The sequence below is a fragment of the Podarcis muralis genome, chromosome 7 (genome assembly GCF_964188315.1).
Source record: "Podarcis muralis chromosome 7, rPodMur119.hap1.1, whole genome shotgun sequence".
In the NCBI taxonomy this organism is placed as follows: Eukaryota; Metazoa; Chordata; class Lepidosauria; order Squamata; family Lacertidae; genus Podarcis; species Podarcis muralis.
The window spans coordinates 69,800,683-69,822,731 of NC_135661.1; the positions used below are offsets into that span (position 1 = coordinate 69,800,683).

At 44.9% G+C, this 22,049-nt stretch overlaps 1 protein-coding gene across 1 annotated transcript; it reads right to left on the reverse strand.

The window, feature by feature from the left end:
• Positions 1–980: 980 nt before the first annotated feature.
• On the reverse strand, positions 981–21,867 carry MATN1 (matrilin 1). Its single transcript, XM_028741625.2, has 7 exons — positions 21,588–21,867; positions 18,819–19,165; positions 7,522–7,744; positions 6,108–6,233; positions 2,838–3,245; positions 1,796–1,948; positions 981–1,072 (listed from the first exon to the last, which is right to left on the reverse strand). Exons 1-7 carry the CDS (start codon positions 21,673–21,675, stop codon positions 981–983), a joined length of 1,437 nt encoding a protein of 478 aa, XP_028597458.2. The 5' UTR covers positions 21,676–21,867.
• Between the last annotated feature and the right edge of the window lie 182 nt (positions 21,868–22,049).

Genomic DNA, 22,049 nt, shown 5'->3' on the forward strand with positions numbered 1-22,049 from the left:
TGCCCATCCACATCTGTCAGAGTCTTCTGGTGTGTTTATTTTGAGTTGGGAAGGAGATGAAATGATTCCGCTTTTAAACGGTGATCCTGTTTTCTAGGGCAGCAAGCTTCTTCGACACAGCTTCCAGTGAGCAAGAATTAAGGAACAGTCCTGGGTTATTTCAGAGAAGTGTGGAGACGAAAAGCCTCTGAAAGGGTTAGGCTGATTTAGATCAGTTGGATTTTTTAAAAAAATCCCCCCAAATAGTGCTGGCTCAGACTAGTTGGACACAATGCAAGAAGCTGCATTAGACCCAGTGGTCCATCTAACACAGTACTCCTGAGCTCAGTACTGCTGAGTACTGCTGCATGTTCTGGCTCTTATGGGAAATGGGGATTTTAGCAAGAGCCACTTGTTATGCAGAATTGAGAAAGTTGGAAATGCTCAACTTGCCTCTTCTGCATCAGTACTGAAGATAGAAAAGCCCATCCTCCTTTGCAACTAGGGATGTAAGAAGACATAGTTTCCCATTCTACCCTGTCTTCAATGCATGCAGCAATGTTTCCTTTCCACTGCAGTTCATCTTCCACCAAAAGCTATGTTATTGGCAAATTTACATCTATACCACTGTCATTAGGATATTCCACCCCATTCATTTCAATGCAAAGGAAACAAAATGGAAATGGAGAATGCTAATATTATCTGTTATGTATCACTCGTGGGTGAAATAAACAACAGCAAATACTGCCCATATTCACTGGGTTGATTTCTGTTCTGGATATGCAACAAATAAACAAATATCAGCATTTTCTGTTTGTTTCTCTTTTTGTAGGAATTCTCCACCATCCCTATCAACTGATGAACCTACCTGGAAAAACAAGTGTTACCATCCAGCCACCTAGTTGATTTCCCAGAGAGGTGGCTCACCCAGTAACCTAAAGTTTATTCCTTCCATAAACAACTCAGCACACACCCAAAATATACTCTTTTCCAAATAACTCTCAAAGGATATGTTTCCGTGTCAGTGCTTTTATGAGGTTGTCTACCTTTGTCTGGAACTTCACAATGGCTTCACATTCACATGGATCTTCTTCTGAGGAAGAGAAAACAAAGCCATTCAATGAATCATACACTGGATAGATTCTCCTGGCTGGACATCAGTGGAAGCACTTAGAATCATAGAATTGGAAGGGAACCCAATGCAGGAATCTCAACTAAAGCATCCAAGACAGATGGTCATCTAACCTGTGCTGAAAACCCTCCAAGGAAGAAGAGTCCACCACCTTCTGAGGGAGTCCGTTCCACTATCAAACAGCTCTTATCAGCAGAAAGCTCACAGAGGTTTTGGGATAATGGTTAAAGACACATGTACTGCCCTGAATTTCTTGCCAGTAAAGCAGTATATATCCAAGGTGTGTGTGTGTGTGTGTGTGTGTGTGTGTGTGTTTTGATTCTGTTCTTCCATCATTTTTTCTTGGACAAAGGGGTTGTGTTAGATCAGTCTTCTCCAACCTGCTGCTGCCCTCCAGATGGTTTTGACTACAACTCCCATCACCCTCAGCCAACGTGAGCAATGCTCAGGGATTATAGGAGTTGTAGTCCAAAGCATTTGGAGGGCAGCATAGAGGGGAAGGCTGAGTCAGAGGAACCTCCCTTGCTGCCCATACTGCCCCCTGCCAATGGACTGTATGGGTTTGTGGTGTCGCTAGGCTGTACTGCCATAGTAGTTATTGTGCCCCGTGTTGCACATTTATTTGCCAGGATAGCCAGGGTTAGAGGATTGTGCTGTAAACATAACAGGCATGACCTTCCTTACCAACACAGATTTTACTTTGTAGTTTCTTTCCAATTTGATTGATGGTTCTGAAATCGGCAGTGTAGAAGTAATGCTCTCCCACTGGATCTGAGGCAATTTCTTTGAGTTCGTCTTCAACAGCATTGCCTACTCCAACAGCGAACATCTTGTAACCTGAAACAAGCAAGAATTGCTAAACTGCTGATCTGCTTTGTGAAAGAACAACCAAGACTTTTATGCCAGGCTGAGGAACACAGCAGTAAACCATGGTTTAGTGCTATGTGAATGAGCAAACATGAGCTGTGGACTCACATGCTGTGTTCTCCTCCTCTGACACAAAGAAGGAATCAGAAGTATCTGTGTTCTGGTTTAAACTAAGCAGAGTTTCTAGTTATGTGTGAACTAGAGACGGGTTTCTATCCTGCCTTGTTAACAAACCACAGCTTGAACTAACCAATTTCCCCAGTTCAAATCTAACCCAAAAAACCTTCCTGGATACTTTAAGCCAGGACACACACACACACACACTTCTATTCTCCTCAAAGCAAAGTGGGGAGAGGAGGTCAGAATGTATGATCCTAACTCTTAATTCGTTTCCTTCATGTAGCCTTAAACTATGGTTTAGCATTCAGTCTTTAATGCACCACACTGTGCATTAAATCTTTGTTTATAAACCAGGAAACCAGAATATTACCCTGTTTGCATATCCTAGTTTGGAAACTACAGTTTTCTGGTTTGGATACAGTGGGAAACTCTGGTTTAATAAACCTTGAAAGTCTTGCAAACTGGTGCATAAGTGATAGAAGGAGGGAAGGGGGAAAGTGAGCACACATGTATAACACTCATTCTTGGTCTAAGAAACCATGGTTTATGAGACTGAGATCATTGGGTTGTATCCAACATTAGACATACTTAGAGGAGACTCACTGAAATGAATGGACCTAGGTTAGTCATGTCCTTTCATTTCAGTGTGTCTGCTCCAAGTATGACTAATGTTGGATACAGGCCATTATAGCTTAATCAGGCCATTGCAAAACAGTGGTACTAAATTATGAAAACCTACCTAGTTCTTTGGCTTTCTTGGCAGCATCATTGATGTAATCTTGTGACCGGCCATCAGTGAAGACAATTGCCACCTTGGGGACTCCAGGCCTTGCACCGCTGGAGATGGCAAAGGAACTGTCCACTAGGAATTTCAAAGCTTGGCCAGTCATGGTGCCTTTCTCCATGTAAGACATCCTTCTCACTGCTGCTTTGATGTCCTTCTTGTTCTTATATTGCCCCAGTGGAAATTCCTGCCTTACTGAACTAGAATACTGGACCAGGCCCACATGTGCATTCCTGTCCGACACATCTAGGGAATCCACTATCTGGTTGATGAACCTCTTCACCAGCTCAAAGTTCTCTGGCCTCACACTCTTTGACCCATCAATCAGGAAGACAAGGTCGGTGGCACCTCCTCCACTGCAGGCTGGGAAGAAGAGAAGAGGGGGGGACCCAGAAAGCTGAAGCTAGTCATCTTTTTCATTTAAAGAAACACACTTTTTAAAATGAGGGGAGACCCTTTTCAATTACGAAGGCTACATTCCTTTCTTGCTCTGGGTGGTGATCTGGGGCTGCCTTAACTCATTCCAGCTTAACCTCAGGTCAACTCAGATTGGCCCAAATCAGTTCAGGACCCAGGATTCAGCTAGACCAGTTGCACAGCCTTAGTTTCTACAGGAACTCACACAGCCATCTGTATACTCCATCCATGTAAGCAAGAAGCATTCCCAGAGTTCAAGAATGCATTCGCAACCAGGCGAAAACACTCAAGGCAGTTGCATGGTGGGGTTGGTGAGGGACGGTGTCTCTGAAGGGTTTGTGGCCTGGGGAGAGTCTCAAGGGCCAGATACAAAGCTTGGGGGGCTGAATATAACACTGAGGCCTGATGTTCCCCATCCCTGTTTTAAAGGCTGAATTTAGCAAACATACTGTACATGGCTGGTTAAGTCAACCTTCTTCATTCCAGATATAAAGAAACAGTTGTCCTCCAGATGTTACATGGTCAGAGATGATGGGATCTGGAATCCAGCAACATCTGAAGGGCCACAGGTTCCCAGTCCCATTTAGTTCCATCAAGCTCAGTGGGTTAAGTTCCTACCCTTCAGCATTTCTCCAATGAGAGTAGGGAAATCCTATTCCATCCCCTCCAACATTTCTCCAATGAAAATAGAGAACGTCCTAAGGAAAAGTGGGACATTCTGGGATCAAATCAGAAACTGGGACAGCTTCTGTTAATCTGGGACTGTCCCTGGAAAACAGGGACATTTGGAGAGTCTGTAACTTAGGCCAGTGTGATCGATTTCCGTGGTAAATAGCAGGCAAGCAGGTCCTAATCCATACGGGTTGCAGTGAGGCTTTAACCCTTTGCCCTCTGTTGCAATTCCAATCTAGATGGGGGCGGGCAGGGCCCTTGTTTGTACTAGACCAAAAGCTTCCTTTGGGGCAAATGGGAGCTTACATTCTAATGCAAACAGCAGGCACAGAGATAAAGTGTGATTCAGACAGGACCTTGGGCCAGGTGCAGTGTTAGAACCATCCGTATAATGCAACGCTATGTCAGAGCTCCAATCTGGATCAGGGAGAAGCTGCGTCCATAATTTACATCTCACCTTGTTTGACCCCCTCCGGTCTCTTGAAAATGAGATACAAAGCACAAGAGAGACTCAAAGGCTATGTAAGCATCAGCTCTTGAAAGTTCTAATTCTCAGAAAGGAAATGAGGGAAAGTCATTTCAACTGGCATGTGTTCGAGATGTTAGATATTGATCCAGTCTACTTCTCTCTCTTTTGTGTTATGGAACCTTCCCAAATCCCAGCTTTCCAAAACTGAGTTGGTTGTGTTTCAGCTATTGGATACTATTCCTAGTTCAGCCACTGGCTAGGTTTTTCTAAAGTTTACTCAAGGAGGTTATACATTTCAGTGGTCACCTTGTTCTGCCAGGGGAAGTTGGTGCAAAGTTTTAAACTGGGCGATCTATACTCCTTGTTGCTTTTACAGCTCTTTGGAGGCCATTGGAGAAGGTTACTTAAGGATTCCAGAAGTGACGCAAGCAATGTAGTTATGCTTGTGGAGGGGGGAAAGGAGGTGTTACAGGGAGTGCCCTGGACAAAGCATTCATGCAGCAGCAGGCCCATGGCCCTGTGAGAATGAGCTGCTTGTATCACCTCATTGCAAATATGGCCCCTAATCCACCCTACCTATGACTCTCCTGGCACATGGAAGTCCAAGGAAATGATGGTTTAAGAGACACAGAAACAATGTAAGTGGTCTTAACTAGAGGAAAGGACCTGCTTCTTGGACAAGTGTCTCACTGTGCTCATGGAGGGAGAATATTGCAAGAATATGCAGCTCATGAGTCTTTAGTGCAGAGGCAGCACATGTAGTGCTCGCCAGACTCTCTGAGACTATGACTCCCATCATGTCTAATCTTGGCCATGCAGGCTGGGACTGATAGGAGTTGGAGTCCAAAATATCTGGACTACCTCTAAGGTTCACTAAGGGCATCTTTTCCCCCCTGCAAGATTGTGTTCCCAGCACTTTTCCCTGATACAATGCACTTTTTATACTTTGGTGAATTGCAGCGCACCTTTTGCATAAGTGTAAATTTCAAAGTGTGAGTTAATTAGTTTCTCACAAAAATGCAAACAAAATTTAATTTCTCCCCCGTTTTTAACTTAAGCCAATTAGATCTGGTTGTTCCCTGGTGGTCTGAAGAGAGCAAATCTTTGCCTTCTTCTATGCGAAATCTCTTTAGGTATTAGAAGAGTACTATCAGGTTCCCCTGTGGCCTTCTCTTCTCCAGCCTAAAACTACCCAGTTCTTTCAACCTTTCCTCATATGACTTGTTTTTCATATTCCTGACCATCTTCATTGTCCTCCTCTGAACTCATTCCCATTTGTCCTCAGTAAAGATGGAGCATTTGTGGCTCTTCAGATTTTGTTAGACTACAACTCCCATCATTCCTAGAGTGTGGCCATGCTTGTTTGGGAAGATGGGAGTTGGGAGTCCAACAACATCTGGAGGTGCCCCATCCCTGGTCTGCAACACCCTTCTTAAAGCACATCATCTACAACCACTGGTGACCAAAACCACGGTTCTAGATGAACCCCTCAAGCAGTGGCAAGGATGGATATGGAGAGCAATTAAACAGCCTGCATATTTTGTGTCACGTGTATGCTTGCAAACTTGAGATTAAGATCAGGAAGATGGCATGCTTCCTGAACGTTGAAATTTGCATGCATTCAAAACATTGGCCCACTCTACCAAGTTGAGAACAACATTATTTACCACTGCAGGTTTTTCCATCAGTGTTAAGCGTGAACCCCTCTTTACATGCACAGGTATAAGAAGCCCCTGTACTGACACAGATCTGCTGGCAATCGTGGTCTCCAGTGGCACACAGGTCTGACACAGCTGCAAAATAATAACATGCAAAGTTAAAACATATATTTATACTGGCAGTAAGTACCCGACGTTGCTCAGGAATTCTAAGAAACCAAAGGCGTTGGAACACTTCCATCCACTATTTTGATTGTGCAGACACAGGTGACTGTGAGGGTACAGTTGTGGTGATGGGGCTGGCAGCAGCATGGGTGCGAGAAAGGGGTCAGAGAGGGGGTGGAAGAATCTGGATCTGCAGTGGGATAGCATCATTGTTGGGGTGGTATTGAGGCATTTTGCCTACAATGGGAAAATGACTTGTGCTGGCCCTGCTGGCACCCTCCAGATGTTTTGGACTACAACTCCCATCACCCCTGACTATTGGCCATGCTGCTGAAGACTGATGGGAGTTGTGGTCCAAAATACATGCTTTGTGAAGCCTTGTACCAAAAGTGGATTGCATGAGTTTCTTTTGCTTGGTAATTTCCAATGTACAACTTTGCTTCTTGCGCTGAGGGTAAGAACAGTCTCTGGCCCTTGGGTTGTATCCAACCAAGTTCTACTTAGAGTAGACCCATGGAAATTAATTTCCTTAAGTTAGTTGTGCCCTTTCATTTTATATATATATATATATATATATATATATATATATATATATATATTCTGTTTTACAATTTAAAAATATTCATTTAAACAACCTTAAAATATCAATGACTTCCCTTCTTCTCTTTCCATGGTTTATTTTGTATAACATAAATCCCCGCATATTTTACAAAAACTAAAGCATTCAATATTCCATTACTGCATCCATCAAAACTTATTTACACTGTTGAATTTATCTTAATGCTGCCTAAGTTTTCAAGTGTACACAACTCCCCCCAAATATATTCAATAAACATTTTCCAATCTTCTTTAAACATATGTTCTTCTTGTTCTCTTATTCTATATGATAGGTCCGCAAGTTGCACATATTCCATCAGTTTAAGTTGCCATTCTTCTTTAGTTGGGATCTCACTCATTTTCCATTTTGGGGCTAACAAAACATGGGCCGCAGTAGTGGCATACATAAAAAAACCTTTTTTGACACCTGGAAATTTCCATCTGAGTTATCCCCAACAAAAACAACTCTGGTTTTTTGGTGTGTTTTTTAAAAACATTTTTAAAATTCATTATGAATTATTTCCCAATACTCTTTTACCCTTTTACAGCTCCACCACATATAAGTTCCATAAGTTGTGCCTTTTAATTTCAATGGGTCTGCTCTGACTAATGTTGGGTGCAGCCTCTTATTTCGCAGCACAAGACTTCCTTAACAACTTACCGCAGAATGCCTCCTGAAACTTCTTGGTCAGCTTCTCAATGACACTGTAGCTCTCCACATAATCCACATGCTCATCCAGAGGTGGGCTGGCCATCTGTCGCAAAGTGTGCATGTCCACACGGCCCACGCCAATGGCAAAAATTTCAATCCCAAGTGCTCGGGCCCTCGCTGACACATCCTTCACCCCATCCTGGGGGCGTCCATCTGTCACTACAATGGCTACCTGTGGGTAAGAGAGTGGCAAAGGACTCTCCAGCTGCACACAGTACTGCTTATTCATTCATGTATTTTATTTAATTACTATATTTATATCCTGGGGTTCAGGGTTGCTTGCAACAGTTCAAAATATCACTTACAAAATTCAGAATAATAAAGCGAACTACTGAAAATAATAATCAAAATGCATCACCACACATTTTAAATCAGCAGTTAAAGTGCAATTTGCCCTGACAGCAGCCCAGTGATCAGTATTGTTTGCTCCTTAGTTTCTAAAGGCCTGTCTAAAATAGGAATGTCTGAGCCTTTTGGTGGAAAGAGAGCAAGGAGGGAGACAATCTCACCTCCCTTGGGAGGGTATTTCACAGTGTGGGAGCAGCTACAAAAAAGGCTCTATCTCCTGTCACCACCAACCAGGCTTCTGATGATGATGGGTCCAAGAGATAGTGCTCACTTGAGCATCTTAGCACCTAGGCAGGTTCCTATAGGGAGATATATTTCAGGCAGCCAGGTCACAACCTTCCCAATTCTGCCTTCACTTGGATGGCATCTATCCTGAAGCACATGGGTCGGCAAACTAAGGCCCATGGGCCGGATCAGGCCCAATTGCCTTCTGGATCCAGCCCGCGGATGATCCAGGAATCGCCACGTGGATCGCCAACACACGTGTTGTTTCCCTCTCCCTCCCTCTGCCTCACACAGCAGCGGTGGTGCCTCCTTCCTCCCTCCTGCTGGCTTCTCCTTGCCCTGCCTAGAGGAGGAAGGGGGCTGGGCTTTGTTGGCACCAGCAACAGCAGCGCTTGAGCGGCCATCATTTTAAGCAACCCCTCTCTGGAGCCCTTTTGCACACCACTCATCGTCCTGCTCCCCCCACCGCCAATCCCTGCCACTCGCAAGACACAGGTAAGTAGTCACCAGGGCTCTTGGTACTCTTGCAGCATTATCATTTTTTTCAAAATATAGCCCGGCCCCCCACAAGTTCTGAGGGACAGTGGACTGCCCCCCTGCTGAAAAAGTTTGCTGACCCCTGCTGAAGCACATCATGCTATCAGAGTCAGTTCTTCTACTCAGCTTGCTCAACCTTTAATTGGAACCAATAATAATCCTATTTTCCTATAAACAATCAATCACAGAAGTTATTGAGTCTACACCACCAGGAACACGCACCATTGCATATATTATGAAAGAGCTATATTTAGTGTTTACAGCAGAATATTATACAAATCCAACTGTGCATGTAAGGGAGTGCAGGATTCAGCCTTAGTAACCTTTGGAGAAAAGAGAAATAGTGGGTGATAGTCACATGTTGGAATTTTATGTTATAAGAATTAGAAATGAGAGCAGCCACATGCTTTAAGGATGCCAATGGTTCACCAGATAGAAATGCAAACACGAGTTAAACCTGCTTAAACCAAAGACCCCACGTTGCTCAGTCACTTTGCTTGTTTAGTCTTCGGTCACATGGTTTTTGGTTTCTTGGAAAGTGTGTTTATAAACCTTCTAAGTCCTCCAGACAATATTTACCTTGTATATATATATATATATATATATATATATATATATATATATGCAGGTTTTGGTGTCCTCGGGTGTCTTCCCGTGTAAAAGATGGGGTGTCTAGGCGACGTTTCGACGAGGTCTCACTCGTCATCTTCAGGCTGGTGCTTTCGGCTTCTTGTTACTGGAACAGAGCAGGATCTCAGTGTTTGAGTTCCTATAAATACTGTTGAGGAGGTGTGATGGCCTGGGATTCCGATTCGGAGGATGAAACAGAGGAATCCCAGCCTGCACAGGAGTCCCCGCCTCCAGGGCCGGCTGAACTGGGGCAAGGCCTAGATGCTGAAGAGCCTGCACCTGTGGCAGTGCATCAGGAGCTGGCCCCAGGTGAAGCCCTTCTGGCCCCAGAGAGGCTTGACGACTCAGTGGCCACAGGTGAGCCTCCTCCAGGGCCCAGTAACCCTTCGGCCTCTCCTGATCTGCAGAGGCTTAGAGCAGAGAGGCGAAGGGAACTGGTTGCCCCCAGGAGGAGTGCTCGCCTTAAGGCCAGAGGAGGCGGGGCTCCTGGGGGCTGGGACCGCCCCTGGCCTTAGAAGAGGATAAAAGCCCAGTCAGCCCGGCCCCAGGTTGCGGGAGCAACGTCGTTGTTGGCTTCGGACCTTCCTGTGTTCCTGATCCCTGCTCGGTCTCCTGTTCCTGACTATCCGGTACTCCTGTTCCCTGCTCGGCTTCCTGTTCCCGACCATCCGGTGTTCCTGTTCCCTGCACAGCCTCCTGTTCCAGCGTTCCTGTTCCCCGCCCGGCTCTCTGCCTCGGACCTCGCCCCTCTTCGTGTGGACTCTGCTACACCCAAGGTACCTTACCCCTGGGACCAGCACAGGAGGTGTGGTGTATAGCCTCCAATGTTCTGGGCAGAGAGGAAGTTCCCAGGCTAGTGTGCCTTTTCTTCTTTTGTTCCTTAATTACTTGAGGGATATCTTGAGTGATTTCTTGAGTGATATCCTGAGTACCACTTAGGTGGGTCATTAGGTGTGGATTAGTTGCTAAGGCCTTTGTGTCTTGACCTCTTGAACTTTGTGAAGAGTTTTTCTGAGAAGATGGCTGTACTGAACTTAGTTGTGCTCTGGCTTGGCTTCGTGTATAGGGGCGAGCTGTGGTTTTGTGGCCTGTGCCAGCCAGATCTGTGTAGGGATTGCAGGGGGGTGCAGCATCCGGAGGTGCCACCATGGTTTGGCTATTGGATGGTGTCTGTAATTTATCTGTGGAGAGGGTCTGGGTTTGGATCTGGTGTGGTTGATTGGTGATGGCGTTCTGTGTGCCTCTGGCTCTGGTGTCAGTTTTTGTGGGGAGGGCTAATTTCCAGATGTCTGGCAAGCGGGATGTGTCGTCACGCTTGTTCATGTTGTGAGGGTGTTTCTCTATCTCGATGGCTTCCATGATTATTCTCTTGTGGTGATGTTCCATGTTAAAGAGCAATTTGGAATCTGCAAAATTAATTTCGTGTCCTGTTTCTTTCATGTGTTGGAAAAGAGAGGAAGTTTTTTCTTCTTTTTTGACGGCATTCTTGTGTTCTGCAATACGTGCATTTATTCGTCTGTTTGTTTGTCCAATGTACGTGGCTGGGCAGACTTTGCAGGGTATTTCATAGACCCCTTGGTTTTCCAACTGGATTTTATCCTTGGGGTTTCTGAGGATATTGGCTATTTTTTGGTTGGTGCAAAAGGCTGTTTTGATATTGTGTTTATGGAGGATTTTGCTAATTTTATCTGTAGTGCCCTTGATATAAGGAAGGAGGGCCATGCCATTGTTTTCTTCTGTGTCTTGGTTTTTGGGGGGTGTTTCTTTTTGGATTAGCTTCATAACCCTGTTTTGCTGGTATCCATTGGCAATTAACACATTTGAGAGATTCTGTAACTCAGTTGTCAGGTGGTCTTTGTCAGCCAGGCGTTTGGTTCTGGAGATGAGAGTCTTGGCTACGGAGTTTATTTGTGCAGGGTGGTGGTGTGATTGTGCATGTAAGTAGCGGTTGGTGTGTGTTTTTTTCCGGTAGATAGTGTGTCCTAGGGAGCCATCAGGTTTTTTGTAGATTAGGACGTCAAGGAAGGGAAGTTGGTTGTTGGCTTCTATTTCCATAGTGAATTGTATTTTGGGGTGTAGGCTGTTGAGATGTGTGAGGAAGCTGTCCAGTTTTTCTTTCCCGTGTGGCCAAATTACAAAGGTGTCGTCAACATATCTGAGCCAAAGTTTGGGTTTGTGTTCTGACTTGTCTAAAGCATTGGTTTCAAAGTGTTCCATGTACAGGTTTGCGATGACCGGTGAGAGGGGTGATCCCATAGGTGCTCCTTCTATCTGTTTGTATCTTTGTCCATTGTGGATGAAGTACGTGTTGGTTAGGCAGTGGTTGGTCAGGTCCAAGATGTATTCGGGGGGATTGTATTTGTTTTGAATGGCTGTCAAGGCTTCATTAATGGGCACTTGTGTGAAGAGAGATACAACATCGAAGCTCACAAGTAGGTCATTGGGATGTAGGTTTTGCTTCTTTATTGTTTCTATGAACTGGAAGGAGTTTGGAACGTGTGAAGAGATGGATTCTGCATAGGGCTGAAGTTGCTTGGCGAGAAATTTAGCGAGATTTTGTAGAGGTGAGCCTATGGAGCTGACTATTGGTCTGAGTGGTGTTCCTTCTTTGTGTATCTTGGGGAGGCCGTAGAGTTTGGGGCATCTGGATGATTTTTCTCTGGGGATGATTCTTAGCTGGATTTCTTCACTGATAGGAGAGGCTTTTATTTTGGATTTGGTGGTTTTTTCCAGATAGGTGGTGGGATCTGTTTTTATAGGTTGATAGGTAGGGTCTTGGAGTAGATTTGATAGTTTTGCTTGGTAGTCCGATGTGTTCATCACAACAGTGGCATTACCTTTGTCTGCTGGGAGAATGATTATGTTGTTGTCTTTCCTCAGGTTGGTGAGTGCTTTCTGTTCTTCTTTGTGTAAATTGCTTCTGGGTGGTTTGCTGGAGCAGAGGATGTTGGTGACTTCAAGTCTGATTTTATTGGCTTCATCTGGGTTGATTTTGGTTAGGCTAGCTTCGACTCCGCATATGATGTTTTCCGTGGGGATGCGTCTCGGGGCGACTGCAAAGTTGAAACCTTTGGAGAGTACTTTGGTTTCAGTTGAGGTGAGGATCCTGTCTGATATGTTATGTACTGTTTGTTTCATGGGTTGTTGTGGAGGGTGGCTGGGCTTCTGGCGTTTCTCTAGTTTGTGGAGTTTGTTGGTGTGTGTGTCTGTCTTATGTGAGGTCTCCGTTTCAGCTCTCCAGACGGCTAGTTGTTTGCTCAAGAAATCACTCAAGATATCCCTCAAGTAATTAAGGAACAAAAGAAGAAAAGGCACACTAGCCTGGGAACTTCCTCTCTGCCCAGAACATTGGAGGCTATACACCACACCTCCTCAACAGTATTTATAGGAACTCAAACACTGAGATCCTGCTCTGTTCCAGTAACAAGAAGCCGAAAGCACCAGCCTGAAGATGACGAGTGAGACCTCGTCGAAACGTCGCCTAGACACCCCATCTTTTACACGGGAAGACACCCGAGGACACCAAAACCTGCATTCCTGTACCCGTGAAAATCTACGAAAGCATATATATATATATATATATATATATATATATATATGCACTCAGACCCACAGCTTTAAAGCATGGACCTGTGCCTAGACAGCAGAGGGCAAAAGCTAAGTGTGAATCAGTTGTGTGCTGTCATTGGACTAGGGGACCAAGCTAGTCCCCTAAAGTATTAAAGCCTAGCACCTTCTTCCCAAAGCCCCAGGAAGCTTCTGCCCAGCTTAGGGAGGGAGGTGCATTGCTCATGTGTGTGATGTCGGGACACCACACGCATGATGTCAGGAACCCCCAATCATCCTAACAAGCTGGAGCCTCTAACTGTTCCCCTCTAACTGTTCCCCTCCGAAAAATTTCACTGCATGCCACTATTGTAGACAAACCCTTAGTTTCAAGTTGAAAGCACATGGCAGGGGAAGGGTTATGCACTCTTTCCTGTCCTGTCCCTTCTTACATGCAAACCACACTTCCCAAAGGCATTTTCCATTGTATTCAAGGCTTCATCGCATATGGCTACAATGTACCCTGTTCTTTGCTCCTTAAAACTGATAAAGGATCATAGCACACAGTGCAATGCCCCTTGTTTGCCAGAAGAGAGAGCCATTTATTTAACAAATTGGGTGGGGGAGACACAGAGTAGAGGGGCTTCCCTTGCAAACAGAATGTGTGTGAGAGAGAGAGGTGGGGTGTGGTTTTCAACTTGTCAAAACAAATCAAAATCAGCCTTCCACAATATGACAGAGACTTTTAAAAAGCAGTTTCAACCCCCCTCCAAAAATATTGCATTTTATTTACTATTTATTTAGAGCACGTGCCATTAAGCTTTCCAGAGTGGCTTACATAGTTAAAATGAGACTGCCCCCTGCTTGCTGGCTTACGTGATTTAAAAAAACACAACACGTAAAGGAAAAGGGGGGGTGGAGGGAAGGGAATCAAACTCTTGGCAGGGCAGGTAAATCTGGGTCTTGTCACTTTTTCCAGTTCATTTTGGCACAGGTCAGAAAACAGACCAATTTTTTAAAAAGAGATTTCTTCTGGGTGTTGAAATCTCATGCAGCTAAGGAAAAAGCCAACTTCCTTCATATCCCACAACACAGGAAAAAGCAGTTTACTAATAGTATATCCACATTCATCATAAGGACCGTAGCCTTCTAAGGAGCTGCCTTCCCCCTGGATCTTTCCAGGATATTCCTTCCATAAATTTCCACCTATCTCTTTATAGCCTTTAGGTAAAGGAGCCACCAAGTTCAAAGAGCCAGTTCAATTTCTTATGTAAGCCTATGTTTGTTATGGGCGTAGGTCACATTCATGCCATACTTTTAAAGCCCTCTTATACCACTGTAAGGGGTGTGGGTGGCGCTGTGGGTTAAACCACAGAGCCTAGGACTTGCTGATCAGAAGGTCGGCGGTTTGAATCCCCGGGACGGGGTGAGCTCCCGTTGCTCGGTCCCTGCTCCTGCCACCTAGCAGTTCGAAAGTACATCAAAGTGCAAGTAGATAAATAGGAACCGCTCTGGCGGGAAGGTAAACGGCATTTCCGAGCGCTGCTCTGGTTTGCCAGAAGCGGCTTAGTCATGCTGGCCACATGACCCGGAAGCTGTATGCCGGCTCCCTCGGCCAATAAAGCGAGATGAGAGCCGCAACCCCAGAGTCGACCACGGCTGGACCTAATGATCAGGGGTCCCTTTACCTTTTATACCACTGTAACAGTCATGGATTCCCCCAAAGAGACCTGAGAGCTATAGTTTCTTAAGGGTACTGACTTTACAGACCTACAATTCCCAGTATGCTCAGCAAACTACAGTTCCCAGGATTCTCTATTACTGTTAAAGCGGTATAAGTGTATTTTAAATGTATGGTGCAGCTGTGAGCATAGAAACCATGCCAGAAAATGGGGCCAGGGGAGAGACAGAGAGAGAGTTGGCAACAGCAACTTGCCACAATGGCTTTGTTCTACTTCCACTGTTGGAGGAAAACAGCAAAGTCAAAGGCAATACCCTCTGGGCTAGCCAGAATTCCACAGTCCCTTTTGCCCTCACTGCTGTATGACTCTGCAAAGCCCCCCAAATTGATTTGGGGCCCGGATCTGTGTTGGTTCATCCCTGGATTGTCTCAGGTCATATTGGGGCTACTGCAAAACACTAGATTGAACCCTGAGCCAGATTGCGGGGGTGGAGGGAGAGCTGTACATAATCCCGCTCTTTAAGTTTAAGGTGGACTTGAATTGAGCCGCCTTTCAAATAGAGGATGCCTCTGAACAGAGGGCTGTCCTCTCTAAAGTAGGACACATGGCCAACCTGGCAGACACAATGCTGTATATTGTCTTTTCATAAAATGATATTATGCAAAACCTAATGGCTTGGAATACACTTAAGCCATATCACCGTGAAATTTAAACTCGGGTTTAAAGGCGAGGGGTTGTCAACCGAGATGGGGCTCTTTCGCTCTCCTAAAGGACAAAGACCTCCACAGTCCACAGAGTTCCTTTCAGCAAGCTAAAAAGCCCCTTCAACGGTATGTAACAATATCTTTATTTCGGCACCTTTTCTATCCCTGTAAAAAGGGAAAATAATACAGTCTGGGAATGTTTCGCCCTGCAGGTTATGAAAACCTGATAACAGAGACTGGAAGCTGCTTTCCACATTTCAAAAATAATCCACCTAAAAATCTGCTCTTGGGTTTCAGCAAAATGCAGACAACACATCACTCTTATTTAGGTTCAAGTATTAAGGTTTTATGGAGCAGGGATGGCACAGGAAGAATCTGGCATCACCAAAATGGACATAGAAGGCAATGAGCTGGATGCAGATTGAGCTGAACTTTGTTCTTATTAAAATCAACATGACTGAAGTTTATCTCAGCTAACTTGGAGCTGCGTCTATTGTTAGCCATATGCTCAGAGTGAGCTCACTGAAATTAATGGACGTGGAAAACTTAGGTCCATTAATTTCAGCAGGTCTACTCCAACCAAAGCTTAGTCTCATAGAGAATTACAGAATCATAAAACTGCAGAGTTGGAAAGGACTCCAACGGTACTTAGTCCAACATCCTGAAATGCAGGAACTACAGCTAAGGAATCTGTAACAGGTGGTCTTCCAACCTCTTCTTAAAAAAACCCAGTGAAGGAGAATCACCACTTCTGCTTCACTGAAGGTTGAATGGCCATCCAGAGAAGGGCTTTGCATGCCAAATGTCCCAGGTTCAATATGCTGCATCTCCAAGGCAGTACTTCCAAGAGATACTCCTCTTTTAAATCCTGGAGAGCCGCTGCCAGGAAGTACAGACAACATTAGCCTAGATCAGGGATCAGCAGACTTTTTCAGCAGGGGGCTGGTCCACTGTCCCTCAGACCTTGTGGGGGGCTGGACTATATTTTGGGGAAAGAAAAGAAAAAAGAACGAATTCCTATGCCCCACAAATAACCCAGAGATGCATTTTAAATAAAAGGACACATTCTATTCATGTAAAAACACGCTGATTCCCAGACCATCCGCGGGCCGGATTTAGAAGGAGATTGGGCCGGATCTGGCCCCCGGGCTTTAGTTTGCCTACCCATGGCCTAGATGGATTGATAGTCTGATTCAGTCTAAGTCAGCCTCCTGTGAGACATAATTGAAGAGTTGTATCCCATCTCTTTTCCTCTAGAATAAAATGTGTCAGTACTTACCATGAATTTGTTAGAGTAACTGCCACACTTTTAACCAGTGCTTTTCTTCTGGGGGGGGGGGAGATGCTGGTACTGTGTACCCTTGAGTACCCCCAGAAAGAAAGAAAAAGGACTGGTTGTATCTATAACACAGCTATAAAAAAAGCCACTTATACTACATTAACTTCGCAATGCAAGACCCTTGCTACATTAAATGAAAAGCGAGCCAGGAGCAATGGCATTATGGCAGCAGTTTTACTTCTGAAATGACAATTTTGCTTAAGAAGTGACTTGAGTTTGTACTGAGTGGAAGTAAAAATAAATAAATAAAAGCATTTCTGGGCAACCACACGTTATTCCTTCTATCAAGTTCCCTTTCCTCTCATAACCAAAGCTCACTCTTCTCCAGCCAATCAAGCACAGAGGCAGCTGCAAAGTTATTCTCCTACTCCCCAAGTGAATTAAAGAAGGCAATTAAAGAAGGCAAAGGGGTTCAATCCTTGGTGTCCCCAGCTAGGGTTGGGAATGTCCTCTGCCTTAAACCCTGGAAAGCTGCTACCAGTCAGTGTAGGCAATGATGAGTTAAAGTAGCTTATATAAAGTAGCTTCCTGCGCTCTTGTTTTTGGTAGCTCACCCTCACAGCACCAAAATAGCCTGACTTAGCCCTGTGTAAACAGCTACTGTTTCATCTTATCCCATTTCCTAGCTTATCACTTCCCCATTTTTCTCACCTCCCTGTACTCGTATTAGGTTTTTCCGTGATAACTTGTACAGAACTACTTTTTAAAAAGAAGTCCAAATGCTAATTGGAAGACTGGACTTAAAAACAACCATTGTGCCCTGAAAATCATCTCTTTGAACTCCTCAGATGAGCTCACCGGGGGGGGGGGGTCTTTTTTGGACAGATTCTGTGGATATCTGAATTTAATGACATTCCAGAGCTCCACTCAAATGTCTTTCCAGCTTTTTTCAGAAAGCGAAACATGAAGCTGCCCCGTGCCAAGTTGAGCTGCTAGTCTACTCCAGTGATAGGGATAGGCTCTCAGATATTGCTGGACTCCAATTCGCATCAGCCCCTGCCAACATGGCCAATGGTCAAGGATGATGGGAGTTGGAGTTCAGGGACTTCTGAAGGGTCAAAGACTCCACACCCCTAATTTGCTCCACTGGCACAGAGATGAGGTGAAATGCTTGCCCAGCACCTGCCACCTGTGTTTGAATGTGAGGCCTTCCTTCTGCACACAAAGCACATGTTCTACTGCTGAACTGTGACCCACCCCTAACAAAACTGGTATTCCATAGAAGGGGAGTCTGCCTGGAGCTGAAATTAGGAAATAATTGGATAAGCAGAAAACAGAAGTGGTGTAGCGGGGACCGTTGTGGGGACAAAAGTGTAAATTAAAATGACTGCAAACAGTCATTCAAGCATGAAATTATATCCCTCTCCCAGGAATTCCTGCTACAAAGAATGGGCAAACTGAAGTAAGCAGACACTAGGGGACAGGACGGGACAAAGGATTTCCCCTAATAGATTCTTTGTCCCCTGCTTTCCATAGAGGTGTTGGCCAAAATTTCTGCATATTTTGTTTTATTTTGTCAGCTGTCTCTCCAAGCTTATATTTCTCAAAAATGTACAGAAAGCAAAGTTCATCCTAGAAGTTGCTTGCTGTTTTCTTTCTTTTTTCTTTTGCTATTTACGACTTCATTTTTAAAATTTATATACCACTTAAACCCACAATTTCAAAGCAGTGTAGAGTAGGGATACAGCCAGGAATGAGCAAATGTGTCAATTTCAGTTCCAGTTTTTCCTTTTCCCATTCTTAAGCTGCATTCTCCACATTGCCACACCAGTATGTAATTCTTAAAAATGAAAAAAAAAAGTCCTCATGAAAAGTCATCAGGATTTTAGTGCTAATTCCTCCTCGTATACAGGTTTTTGCAAAGCAGTTTCCCCTAAAGTAATGCATTTCTATGCACATTTATCCTAGTGCAGGAATTATTGTACACATTGCTTAGATGGAGAACTTGATTGCAAAATTCAGAGACGTCCAAACGTTGAAATATGGCTGTGTTTTGGTTCCCATATTGTTTCAGGAACTGTGAATTAGCTAGGTTCACTTTTAAATCCAAACTGAATCAAATTCCCCCCACCCCAGCTCCAGATACAGCATAAAATCAGCCCACTTATATCTGCCTAGATAGCCTGCTTATTCCATTTGGCAGGAACTATTTATCCAATCTTATATTTTTGCAAGAAAGGTTAGAAAGCAAACAGGAGGCACAAAGGTTCTTGCAAGTCCACACAGTTTCCATACCTTGTTAATCTCTGGAGATCTCACTCGGGCGCCTTCGACCTCACTGAATGCTCTGTTGATTGCAAACTGGATAGCCAGGCCTGTCATGGTCCCAGTGGAGAGTGGTTCGATCTTGCGAACAGCTTGCAGCAGGCTGGCCTTGGTACGGTGAGTCTTGAGGGACAATTCATTCTTGACTGCACTGGCGTAGTTGATGACGCCAACCCGTGTAGCATTTGGTCCCACATCAAGTGACTCAATGACCTTGGACAAGAAGACCTTGACTTGCTCAAATTCATTGGGGCGCACACTTCGGGAACTGTCAACGATGAATAGCAGGTCTGTAGGTCTTGTCCTACATTGGACACCTACGTGAGGAAAATGAAGAGCCCTTTTCAGCCTTGAGAAAACTCAATTTGGAAGTAAGCTCCACTGAGCTCTGTAAGGCTGAGTCTCAGGTATATAGATGGCACAGGATTGCAACCTTAGCATCCTCCTTATTTTAAAACCGTATTTTATTTTGCTACTGTTCAATCCACTAAGTAAGTGAAATCAAGAGAACTGGGGGAAATCTTTGCAATCTTTCAGACCATAATCTGAAAGGTGTACTAAAAGCAAACACTTGGACATGCTTTGGGGGAATTTCTAGGGTTGTCTTTCTTGGTTGTAAGCATTGCCTGTGTTCAGATGGCATCATATGGTATCATTATGAAGGAGTGAGGAAGTACCCTGCCTCCAAAAATACCTGGAAGTGACCACCATACCTGTCACCCATGACCACTACAGGTATCCATGTTCAGAGGAAGTATTCTTCATAGTAACCTGTGTTCTGGGGACAGGAGATTGCTATCAACTTAGTGCACTTCTGAGAAGCCAGAGACATCTGTCTGGCCTCTTCTGAAAACAAAACTCCCTTACCTGATGCATGCAGATGATTTCCTATATTGGAAATGTTCTTATTGCTTTTTGATCACGAGACTAGTCCCCCAGAAAAGCTAAAATGTGATTAGAAAATGTTTTGTCCTGATCATCTAGAGCAGAAGGGATGGGGAATTGGTGGTCTTCCAGATGCTGTTTGACTCCAACTCCCATCAGCCCTACCCATAGGCACCAACTCCTAGGGGTTGAAGCACTTTGGGCTCCCCAGTATTTATTTATTTATTTATTTACTGAGGGGGTCGGGCTGGCCACTGTTCAGAAGGCAGAGGAGGGTGAGCACAGAGCTGGGCGTGGCACAGCTTCGGTGACTTGTGGTTCCTCCTGCTGCTGCTGCCCTTATGTGGCAGGGGAAGAGGGGGATGGGAGCCGCTGGCCACTGGGACTGTGCTGCTGCTGCATTTGGCTCCACCCCCTGACTCCTCGCAACGTTGCACGCATGACTCATGTCGGGCCCCCACAATCTTTTTTAAAAGTTGGCGCCTCTGGCCCTGCCCAGTATGGCCAATAGGGATGATGATAGGTATAGTTCAGCACTATCTGGAGAGCCAAAAATTCCACACTGGAAGCTGCTTTATACTGAGTCAGACCATTGATCAATCTAGCTAAATATTGCCAGCACCAACTGGCAGCAGCTCTCCAGGATTTCAGACCAGAGTGTATTTTCATCTTACCTGGAAATGTTGGAGATCAAATTTAGGAACTTCTGCATGCAGATATTGGCATTTCCCTAGTAACAATATGCTAAGCACTGTGGAATGTCTCTGGAAAGTCCAAGAAACAGCAGGACAGGAAGGCAATGGAATCACTGGTATTCAATGCAAGATTGATTCTGAGATAGGAATTCCCTTTAGCTATCTCGCCTGGTAGCCACTTATGGACATAGCCTACACATGTCTATCTGCTGCATCCATGGTTTTCTGGATGAGACAATTAGCTGTAACAACTGAATCAGTGTGAACGGAAATTCTTTTTCAAGGATGGTCATGCTCAAACTACTCACATGCCTGCTCTCAGATCCTTTGCTTGAACTGCTACTGTCATTCAAAGAATAGCCATAGGAAGATGCCTTATACTGAGCCCGACCATCTAGCACAGTTATTGTCTACACTGACTGGCAGTGGCTCTGCAGGGTTTGTCTCCCAGCCCTACCTGGAGATGCTGGGGATTGGGTGTAGGACTGCCTGCATGTTCTGCCACTGAGCAAAGCTATTTCTTTTGCCCTCCTACTGAGCTAAGGGGGGGGGGGGGAATGGCCAGGTGATTTGTTACTATGCATCCTACCATGGAGAAGATGGAGAAGATGTACTTGCTAGTAAGCCAGGTGTCCCCCATCTTTTATTTGTGCATCTGGTTCTTTCTGCCTAAGTGCAGAACTATACTCAGATGTCTTACTGAATCCCAAAAAAGGCTTACTTCCAGGGAATGGGGATTAGGACTGCAACCTTAGCTGAATGACTCATTTCTCAAAAGATGTTCTTCCCCACAGAAGCACCTGACTCACTCCAAACAAGAATGAAATCTCTTGTACTGGGATCTGAAACAGGCAAAGTCTGAGAACAAGACAGATGCTTGTGTGTACCAGGAAAATGAATACTGCTGCTCTGTTAGATCTAGGTGTGTGTGCCTTCATCTCAGCTGCTAATTCCAAAATAAAGAAGCAAGCAGTAACAGAGAAGAGAGCTTTGCAAGTGTCCTTGCCCTAGGAGAATATCCACACTCTCAGCCAACCGACATGCATGCATTTTCTCACAATTCGCAAATCTTGCTATGCTTTAATTCCCTTCTCTGTTGCCCTAGCCTGCTGGCCCAGGTGGAATGGAAAGGACTGACAAATTCATTTGCATCACTTACCTCTCAGCTGAGGAGGGACCCCATTAACTCCCTGCTCCTGAAAAAGCAGCAGCACAGAGATCAGGAAGCCAGGGAAAAATGCTGTCATGATGGCTGGACCGAAGGCAGAGAGTAGAGTGGCAGGCACCGGCTTTGGCCCTGAGGTATTAATGGGGCACTCCTCAGAAAGGCAGCAAGCCAACCTATAGCATGTGTGAATGATGGGGTGGAGGTGGGAGGGAGGAGATTGAATGGAAGTGTGGAAGGACAGATATTGACAAGGAAAAGTCCCTTGGCCCTTCCCATTGCCTGGACTTGCGACAACAGCCTCATTGCTTGACTAGGAAGTGGGAAGTAGTAAAAGCGACCAGAAAGGGACCTGGAATGCAGGGAATTTGAGACCTGAACAGTGAAGCCAGTCACATCCATCTGAAGGGAAAGGGCTTTAATCTGCCAATCACCAGCTTCAATCTAGCCTGGGGT

Coding starts and splice junctions, on each gene's coding strand:
- MATN1 (XM_028741625.2), bottom strand. CDS start 21,675: ATGACAGCATTTTTCCCTGGCTTCCTGATCTCTGTGCTGCTGCTTTTT. Junction 7,745..18,818: donor GATCTCCAGAGATTAACAAG/GTATGGAAACTG, acceptor TCTTACCCACAG/GTAGCCATTGTAGTGACAGA. Junction 3,246..6,107: donor TGATGGAAAAACCTGCAGTG/GTAAATAATGTT, acceptor TCTTCTTCCCAG/CCTGCAGTGGAGGAGGTGCC.